The sequence below is a fragment of the Phalangium opilio genome, unplaced genomic scaffold (genome assembly GCF_054372755.1).
Source record: "Phalangium opilio isolate 3A_F unplaced genomic scaffold, DU_Popi_V2 ptg000009l_1, whole genome shotgun sequence".
In the NCBI taxonomy this organism is placed as follows: Eukaryota; Metazoa; Arthropoda; class Arachnida; order Opiliones; family Phalangiidae; genus Phalangium; species Phalangium opilio.
In genome coordinates, this window is record NW_028324146.1 from 6,553,902 (window position 1) to 6,563,133 (window position 9,232).

Below are 9,232 nucleotides of genomic sequence, written 5' to 3' on the forward strand. Positions count from 1 at the left end.
TAAATACGTTTTGGATTTAGGGTTTTATTGTATGCAAATGAAATGGTACAAAAGGAATATTTTAAAACACAGTCCTACGATTAGCCTTAGAACTAAGGCCTCAAATTACAAACTCTAATCTGTTTGGTAAACACCTCGATGTATTTCCATCGTGCTGGAGGCGCTGTGGAAGACGACTGTCCGTGTCTTGCAATACATTTGCAAGCACTAAACTTAGTAATGACGCGGGATGTCCATGTAAATGTCTCCAGTGGTATTTTCATCGAAGAATAAGGGCCCACTAATTCGGTTTCCAAGTGTTCCCACCAAAACATCTACCTTCCATAGCATTTGATCGTAATGGTGTCGAAAACAGTTAGGATTTCTTTGGGTCCAGTGATGTACGTCATGCCGGTTTACCAAACCATCCCTGTGAAATGTATAGCTTCGTCAGAAAACAGTACCTTTCTGAAAAATAATGGATCGTCTTCATTTAGATCACGCGTGGTAAGACAAAGGTCTTGCCGTCTTATGTAATCCTTGTCCGTTAAAGCTTGATGAAGGTGGATATTTATAGTGCCTCCAGCACGATGGTAGACACACCGAACATATACGTTGAGGTGTTTACCAAACAGATTAGAGGTTGAAATTTGAGGCCTAAGTTCTAAGGCAAATCGTAGGACTGTCCTTAAACACCCTGTAGTTGAGGTCTATAATATATTGTTGTGACGTCATCCGATTTCAGGATCTTTTCCTTCATACAGAAGTACTTTGTTGAACTGGTAGCTTTGTAGGCCTTTTTAAGGTCATCGGGTCCATATGCATGATGTTCCGTTTTAACCCCAATATTAAGCAGATGATACTACGCCCCTCCTTTCGGAAACGGTCCTTAAACCTCTAACTATAAGTGTTGAACCTACTTGCGGGCGTTTGACGATATGTCAATCAACAGTCCGGAAATATTTCGTCTATTATTTATGTAGCCTGTCGGTTGGAAACCGTTGTTCCAGGATACAGAAATTGTAGTGAACCATGAAGCAAATATTATCGTAAGAGCGATAACAAAACCAATTTTTCTTTTGAACGTCTTGGAGCTATGGTAAATACGCGCCACTAAAACCACAAGTATTGAAGCATCTTCAAAAACAAGGGAACAAACCTTTTTAAGTATATTAAAAACAATGGAGCAATTACAAAGAATTGGATGTCACAGCAAATGTACCATCCCCAACCTAAGCACTGAAAAGGTAAATAATTCATCAGGATATATGAAACCAGCGTAGTGAAATAGGTTAAATGGGTTGTTTCTATTCCATAAATTACAATACGTTTCTCATAAACTTTACAAAACTAGTCCTGACCGACTTATACCAAGTATTCTGTCATAACCTTTTCGATATTGCAGTGGAGTACTTTTACAATGCCTATTATCGTTGCCAAACTTATGGACTAGGATTCAAGTTTTCGTTATTAATTACTTGCTGTTCCATTGGATTAATATTGGAGATGTAAATCAAACTCTGCCATTAGTTATTATAGCATACTTCCCTCTGATGCTCGAGATAATTCCAATTTGCCGTAGTTCCAAAAAGTGGTGGCAATGCGTTGAAGCAAAATAGAACCATCATGAGCGCCGGTGTCAACCTGTAAATAACAAGCTCAGAAATTATTTGGCAATACTCCCTGTGGTTTCCAATGTGTTAAGGTAGTACAGCACTGAATAATTGCTCAGAAGAAGGGTATAAAATGTGTAAAAGTATGCCTACGTCGGAAATGCCAAGCCAATCCCAAGTTTCATGGTCTGAGAGACCACTTTTAGGAAGTATTTTACTGTTAAAATGATTATGAAAGCCATTTCGTGATTTTGAATTGGAAATATTTCTTAATTTTACCTCATATATCTGAGAATGTACAGTTTGCAAATATTCCATTTTGAATCTTTTACGGTTTGTTCTTTCAAGAAAAGGTACGAAGTAAGAAATCCACTGGCAAAGGGAAAACCATTAATGAAAATCGAACGCTAAATTATGTAAAATTAATATTAACTCATACCTCATTAAGAAGAAAGTATCAATAGAGAAGCTTCCGTGCGTAATCACACTAAAATGTGGCATAAATGACTTAATATACATGTCGGGTGCGTTGTCTGAAAATTATAGAAAATTATTTTCAGTTATGTCAGGGATAGATTTAATTTTAAAAGTAGGAATGGAGAACAGAGTAATGTATGCGCGCGTCAAAGTCCCGGACCCCCTTCCACGGGACGGGGGGGGGTATGAAAGAAGAAGCGGGTCATAGCGAAAGAGGTAAAAAGGAATTACGTATTTTTCGACGTCCCCATCAGTAACGTCATCAAAATGTAGTTTAAATGAGCCAATAAGATAAACATGTTGGGGCTGGGGCTCTATACTGGGCTATGAGTCGGACTGTCGTAAATACTAACCGTTCTCCATTCCTATTTCTAAAATTAAATCTATCTCTGGTTATATAATAAACAGTTTAAACGTACCCATTGAAGTGAAACCAAAAATGAGCGTATGACAAATTATAACCCAGGCCATGGTAATTGCGCGAATTCCGTGTAAGCAACTGAGATCACCAGGCCTACTTGATGTGTCGAAGATGATACTTGTATTCTTTATTACGGAGAAACATCGCATGATTTCTAAAATTGGGTTAACAATTTTAAACGTTATAAATAAGTTGAGGAAAAAAATCTTTCACGAGAGAAGAAATTGTTCAAATTTCCTAAATCAATATTGCGATTATTTTCAAAATTAAACCCAGCTTACCTGTAAAGATTTTTTTACCACCAGATTTTTTGACTGAGCTTTGTTGTTTCGACACGTGTTCTAGAAGTTTCGAAGAACTAGACTTTACATCATCAGGAGTTGAATTAACGGAAATATTAGGGAGCGTCTTAAGTTCAATATTACAGGATTGGCTTAGTTTGAAATCCCCAAATGTACCCACGATCAGTATAGCAAACAGGAAAAGTAGAAGAAACCTGGAAAGTGAGAATAAAGAAGAAGAAAGATGTCTTTGAATAATTTAACGTAGAGTGTTATTAATAATTTATTTACTACTACTACTACTACTTTTACTACTATTACTACTATTACTACTATTACTACTATTATCATGTAGTATAATTTGAATTTTGTGTTTTTTGTATTATCCAAACTGTGTATAATCCCGTGAGTTGTTAACCAACTTTTATTATGCACAATAAACTTCTCTTTCATTCATTCATTCATTACTACTATTACTACTATTACTAAGGGGGGACGTGGTCGCAAGGATGATAGGGGGTGGATACGAATTCTGAGAGAAATACGCGCCGTAACTCCGGACGCGATTGGGTCTGGTGGGACGCTAAAAATGGGGAAGGAATACTCGGGACGAAAGGCAGGTGGGCTACCTCAGAACTAGACCCTACTTAGCGCCATCGTCTTGGCCTAATTTTGCATGCATATTGCCAAAGTTATTTTAAACTTTTTTCTCATAAATAAAACTTGCAATTGAAACATTAAATTTTATAGACAGTTAATATTAAATAATTATTGTTTCGAAATTGTTCCTAAAATAATAGTGCACGTAGATGACGCTGCAATAGGGAAACGCCGGTAGGGATTTATTTGAACGCACTGGGCGTCACCTAGAGTTGTTACTTCCTATTTCAAGGACGATTGAAAAGATTAGTCATTTGATGAAAAATATGGAATTTAACTACTAACGCATTGTATTGAAACCAAACATGATTTTACTATGTTTGAAAAAACTTACATTGATTATTAAACCTTTTCTTCTTTCGCGCATAAAAATGATCATTTTACACCATAGTTAGAAGTTAAAAACATTATTTAATGAAATATTTGATCTTATAATCCATTCAATTCAATCCCCCTTGAAAGCGGAAGAAAGAACTCTAGCTGACGCCAAGCGCGTTCAAATAAATCCCTACCGGCGTTTCCCTATTGCAGCGTCAACTACGTGCACTATTATTTTAGGAACAATTTCGAAACAATAATTATTAAATATTAACTGTCTATAAAATTTAATGTTTCAATTGCAAGTTTTATTTATGAGAAGAAAGTTTAAAATAACTTTGGCAATATGCACGCAAAATTAGGCCAAGACGATGGCGCTAAGTAGGGTCTAGGTCTGAGGTAGCCCACCTGCCTTTCGTCCCGAGTATTCCTTCCCCATTTTTAGCGTCCCACCAGACCCAATCGCGTCCGGAGTTACGGCGCGTATTTCTCTCAGAATTCGTATCCACCCCTATCATTCTTGGTGGTCGTGCCCCTAAAGCATTATTTGTCAGTAGACTGGACAAAGATTTACTCTCTCATGAGTTGGTTGAGACATTGGCCGATGAAGTTGGTATCTTGACAGCACATTGCATTCGACTTAAACCAAAGAACCCTGACCATGAATCTGGCAATCCCTAAAAAACCTAAGCACGGCAAATCGCAATATCCCCATTGGTACTCTTCTGATCTTAGACTGAATTTCAGAAGAAAGCGGTACTTCTTTAGGAAAATGAAGCGTACTGGTGCGATCACTGATGGTATTGAATTTCGTAGACTTCGTGCTACTGCTCGATAATTTCTCGCTCGTGATCGTGCCGTTATGCTCAAGTCGACGTGCCAAGATGCTCTTTCGCATCCAAAGAAATTTTGGAGACTTGTCAAGGGCAACCTTCGGGATAGGACCAATTCCCTTGCTTTAAAACGGGGCAAGGAATTGGTCTCTGATCCTCACACGCTTGCGGAACTTTTCAGGACCCATTTTTCAGCTATTGCTGTCGATAATACGAACCCTGCCGACACTTACACATTTGATGCCTCTCACTTAGTTACACATCCTTACTCTAATCAGACCATATCACTCGCTGACATACACCAGGCAATCATTAAACTTCCGGCTAAGTTCTCAACAGGGGTCGATGGTGTTCCCCCTTTTGTCATCAAGGGTTGCGGGGATATCCTCCTACCTCTGTTGGAACATGTTTTAAATTTATCACTTTCAACTGGCATTTTCCCTTCCCTTTGGAAGCAGGCTGTTGTGGTACCCGTATTTAAATCTGGTGCCGCTTGTGACTCTAAGAATTACCGCCCGATCTCATTATTGTGTGCCCTAGCTAAGGTTTTTGATAAGGTGATGCATACCCACGTCCAGCGTTGGTTTACCATGTTCCCTAATGATTGCCAGCATGGTTTTGTCCCTAGCAAATGCGTGGACACAAATCACGCTGCTTTCATGAACCTCGTCGCCCCTGTGGTTGAGACTCGCGGTCGATAAGTCGACGTGATTTACTTAGACCTTGCCAAAGCGTTTGACAGAGTTCCTCATAGATTTTTACGGGATAAATTATTTACTTATGGAATGAGCGGTGTACTTTTGGATTGGATCTGTAATTATTTACACAGTCGTACTAATGTTATCAAGTGCAATGGTTCTATGACTTCGGTTTCATATCCCGTCAATTGTGGAGTCCCACAGGGTTCGTCCCTGGGGCCTCTACTTTTAAACATATATTTGTATGATCTTCAGTTCAAAGTTATCCACTCCAACCTGCTTCAATTTGCCGATGATAACAAAATTTTTAAAATAGTCGATTCAGACCATGATAGATTGCTTTTGCAAAGGGATATCGACGCTGTGGCCCAATGGTGTGCTCATAATAATATACCGATCAATCCATTAAAATCAGTTCATGTTACCTACACTCGACGCATAAGTAGAGCAATTCCCACTCGTTACGTTATTGATAATTCTGTCATACCTATCAAAGATAAGACCAAAGATCTTGGTGTTATCTTTGATTCTAATCTCTTTTTTACTGACCATGTCCATGGAGTTGTAAATAGATGTAGGCGTACTCTCGGTGTAGCCCTAAAACTTACCCGTAAACTTGGCTCTCTTGTACATTTCCGACATTTATACCTAAGCCTTGTACGTTCACGTGCCGTATATGGATGGGTTGCTTGGGGTGGCGTTAGCGCTCACCTCTTTCACAGAATAGAACGCATTCAGAGAAAATTCGTAGAATATTGTCATACGTATTTTATACCCAAAGCTCATTATGATTACATAACCCTACTTGAAATTCTCGCTCTTCCTACATTGCGCTGTCTTTTAAATCTTAATGAAATAAAATTTGTATATAAACTTATCCACCACTTTGTAAGCTTCCCCGCCCTTCTAGAAAAATTGAACTTTCAAGTCCATCAGGCTTCGCGAAACCGCTCCACCTTTTATTTACCGAAAATTACCTTAAACCCATTAATTCGATTGCAAGCCACGTGTAACAAATTTACTGAACATTTTGATATTTTTTCTATTAAATTTTGTGAACTTAAATTTGATTTGTTTAATCTTTAAATGTTATTTCAACTTGCTGTAATTTGATTATCTTTCTTAAAATTTTCACGGTTTTTCTGTTAGATTTTGTGTATTTCACTCTGAATTGTAAATATTTATGTTTTCTCAATTTACTGGTAATAGTTCCTCATTCTCTTAATTTTGTAAATATTCCATTTATCATTGTAACCTGGCATTTTTTTTAATTGTTTCCTTAACTTGCTGTAAATAGTTTCTAATATATGTATATACCCCTTCCCAGTGTATAATCCCGTGAATCCCCGTGATTCTTTTTATGCACATTAAACTTCTATTCTATTATGAATGAAATTGAAGTTTATTGTGCATAAAAAAAGTTGGTTCACAACTCACGAGATTATACACACTTAGTAGAATATTACAAAGTATACAATAAACAAATTATACATATTTACACAAAATTTTACAGAATTAAACGAAATTATATAGAAGTATATAAAATAATACAATAGCCACGACAGTACATTGAGATTAGGAAGTTATATTGTGAAATGTTCTAGTTAATAATTATTAAACAATTGAAGACGGATTAGCCTCTTGGCATCATGCAGAGTATCAGAAAAAATATCTACAATATTAGCAAATTTATTGCATGTAATTTGCATGCGAACTAACGGGTTTAAACTTTTACGATTAATATAGAAGGTGTCCAGGCAACGCAAATTCTTACGAGTTGAAAAGTTTAGGCTCATTAAGAGATTAGATAGGGGGATTTTGTAATTTATCAATTTAAATAGAAAAGTAAAATCATTAATATTAACATAATCGTCAATTTTTAGGATATTAAGAATAGTTAACAGTAAGGTATAATTATATTTAGATCGTGGTATAAAGAACGTGTGGCAAAACTCAATAAATTTTCGTTGCACGCCTTCAATTTTATTTTTAAGATATTGGCTGCAGTTAGCCCAGGCAACCCAACCGAATATTAAACGTGAGCGAACGAGGCTCAAATAGAGAAGCCGAAAATGACTTAGAGAGCGTAATTGGCGACAGATTTTTAGGGAAACGGCTAAGTTACGGCGGCATAAGCTAACTGTCTTCGTGACTACTATTACTACTATTACTAATATTACTACAATTACTACAATTACTACTATTACTAATATTACTGCTATTATTACTATTACTACTATTACTACTATTTGCATATTCTCGTGAACTATATGTATAGTTTTTATATGCACAATAAACATCCTATTCATTTATTCATTACTACCACTACTACTATTACTACTACTACTACTACTACTACTACTATTACTACTACTACTACTATTACTACTACTACTACTATTACTACTACTACTACTATTACTACCACTACTATTACTACCACTACTATTACTAACACTACTACTACCACTACTACTACCACTACTACTACTACTATAACAACTACAGAGTAAGACAAACTAAGAGCCTCATCGTAGATATCCATCATACGATGTGGCTAAAAATTCGAATTTTTCGTAGTCCTGGATTATTCCGTTAATTTACGGTTTACTTACACGCATATGATTGTCCGGAAAGGTAAAGGTTCATCAACTGGAGTGCATACAATATCATGCGTAGATAAAATATTACCCAGAAATGAAACTGGGAGAATGTTTTTTAGTGCTTCAACTGGCATACTACCTAAAAAAGTAACATTGAATATAGTACGTAACATCATGATGTTGTTCCATGGAGCAAGCGAGATATAGATGTAATTTTGTTTTTGGTGAAAGGAGTATGAAATGGCCACTTAAAAATTATAAAACTAGTAAAATAACCGAATCTCTTCAAATATTAGTAACCTTTAGAATAATACGGCACTAGGGTTCTTGAGAAAAAAAAGGAGAGGTCTCTAAAAACATTACGTGGAAACTCGATCGCTCATTGGTTTAAGGCATCCATGGCGATTCCTTTTACAAACAAATTACAATTTTTCAAGAATTTTTATGTTGTTTCATTAGTCTAATGGATTGATAGTCTGTAAGTTTCATTCTTTCTTTAAAATATAACATATTTTTTTTTCAGATTGAATAAATAACGTAAATATATAATGAGCGACTTTTCATAAACAGGGTCATGGTATCCTGTCGACAGGTAGTTTAATATTAGATATAAATTGGGGTTCGAAATGTAATTGTGACAATTTAACTGCCGAAAATAGTACTATAATGTCCAATTCCATACTCGTTCGACCATAATGACTTCAAAATATTTTATTACTATTAAGGATCCTGTTTTCGAAAAACGTTTCTACAATTCTTTTTCGAATATAACTATGCTGTAGTTCTTCAGCGCCACACGGGTTCGGAACGCAGAGACCCAATCTGAAACCACTGGATTCCTGAAAAGATATATACTCCCTATTTTTAATTTTTTAACATTTGAAAACGTCAAAACTTTGTCCAATGAACTATTCGGAGTAGGCCTAGGAATCAATATTTTTCGTCAATTAGATACAGAATTATCATCTGATCGGTACTCGGTGTTAAAATATTCTAAGATAAGAGAGTAAGGATGACGGTATAGAACCAAAAATTTTACCCCCCTTCCTTCCCCCCCCTTTCGGGGGGGGGGGGGTAAAATTTTTGGTTCTATACCGTCATCCCGGGGGTTGGGGGGGGATGGGGGGGAATTGATGCCGTCACGTGATGGTGTTGGCGGGGGGGGGAAATGGGATTGGGGGTGGGATTGATGACGTCACGTGATGGTGTTGGCTGGAAATTTCAATTTATTTTTAGTGTATTGGTATGACGTCACGGCTAATTTTTTGATAACGTCACGTGGCTGGTACCTGTAGGGATAGGCTTATGCTCGGCTTATGCTATTGTAGATCATGGTAGGCTTATGATAG

General features: G+C 36.7%; 1 protein-coding gene and 2 long non-coding RNA genes across 5 annotated transcripts; all 3 read right to left on the reverse strand.

The window, feature by feature from the left end:
- Nucleotides 1-853: 853 nt before the first annotated feature.
- LOC149713566 (uncharacterized) lies at nt 854-1,516 on the reverse strand. Its single transcript, XR_016369201.1, has 3 exons — nt 1,458-1,516; nt 1,139-1,218; nt 854-1,073 (listed from the first exon to the last, which is right to left on the reverse strand). It is a non-coding gene; the product is annotated as an uncharacterized LOC149713566 (long non-coding RNA).
- Nucleotides 1,506-3,810, reverse strand: LOC149713567 (nose resistant to fluoxetine protein 6-like). Its single transcript, XM_089843959.1, has 6 exons — nt 3,766-3,810; nt 2,772-2,898; nt 2,489-2,644; nt 2,032-2,125; nt 1,872-1,964; nt 1,506-1,623 (listed from the first exon to the last, which is right to left on the reverse strand). Exons 1-6 carry the CDS (start codon nt 3,808-3,810, stop codon nt 1,506-1,508), a joined length of 633 nt encoding a protein of 210 aa, XP_089700085.1.
- Nucleotides 3,811-4,584: 774 nt separating this feature from the next.
- LOC149713568 (uncharacterized) lies at nt 4,585-5,321 on the reverse strand. Of its 3 annotated transcripts, none has more exons than XR_016369239.1 (3): nt 5,151-5,321; nt 4,852-5,083; nt 4,591-4,680 (listed from the first exon to the last, which is right to left on the reverse strand). It is a non-coding gene; the product is annotated as an uncharacterized LOC149713568 (long non-coding RNA). The 3 variants fall into 3 exon arrangements; XR_016369228.1 differs by having other exon boundaries at nt 4,593-4,680; nt 4,816-5,083; XR_016369217.1 differs by having other exon boundaries at nt 4,585-5,083.
- Between the last annotated feature and the right edge of the window lie 3,911 nt (nt 5,322-9,232).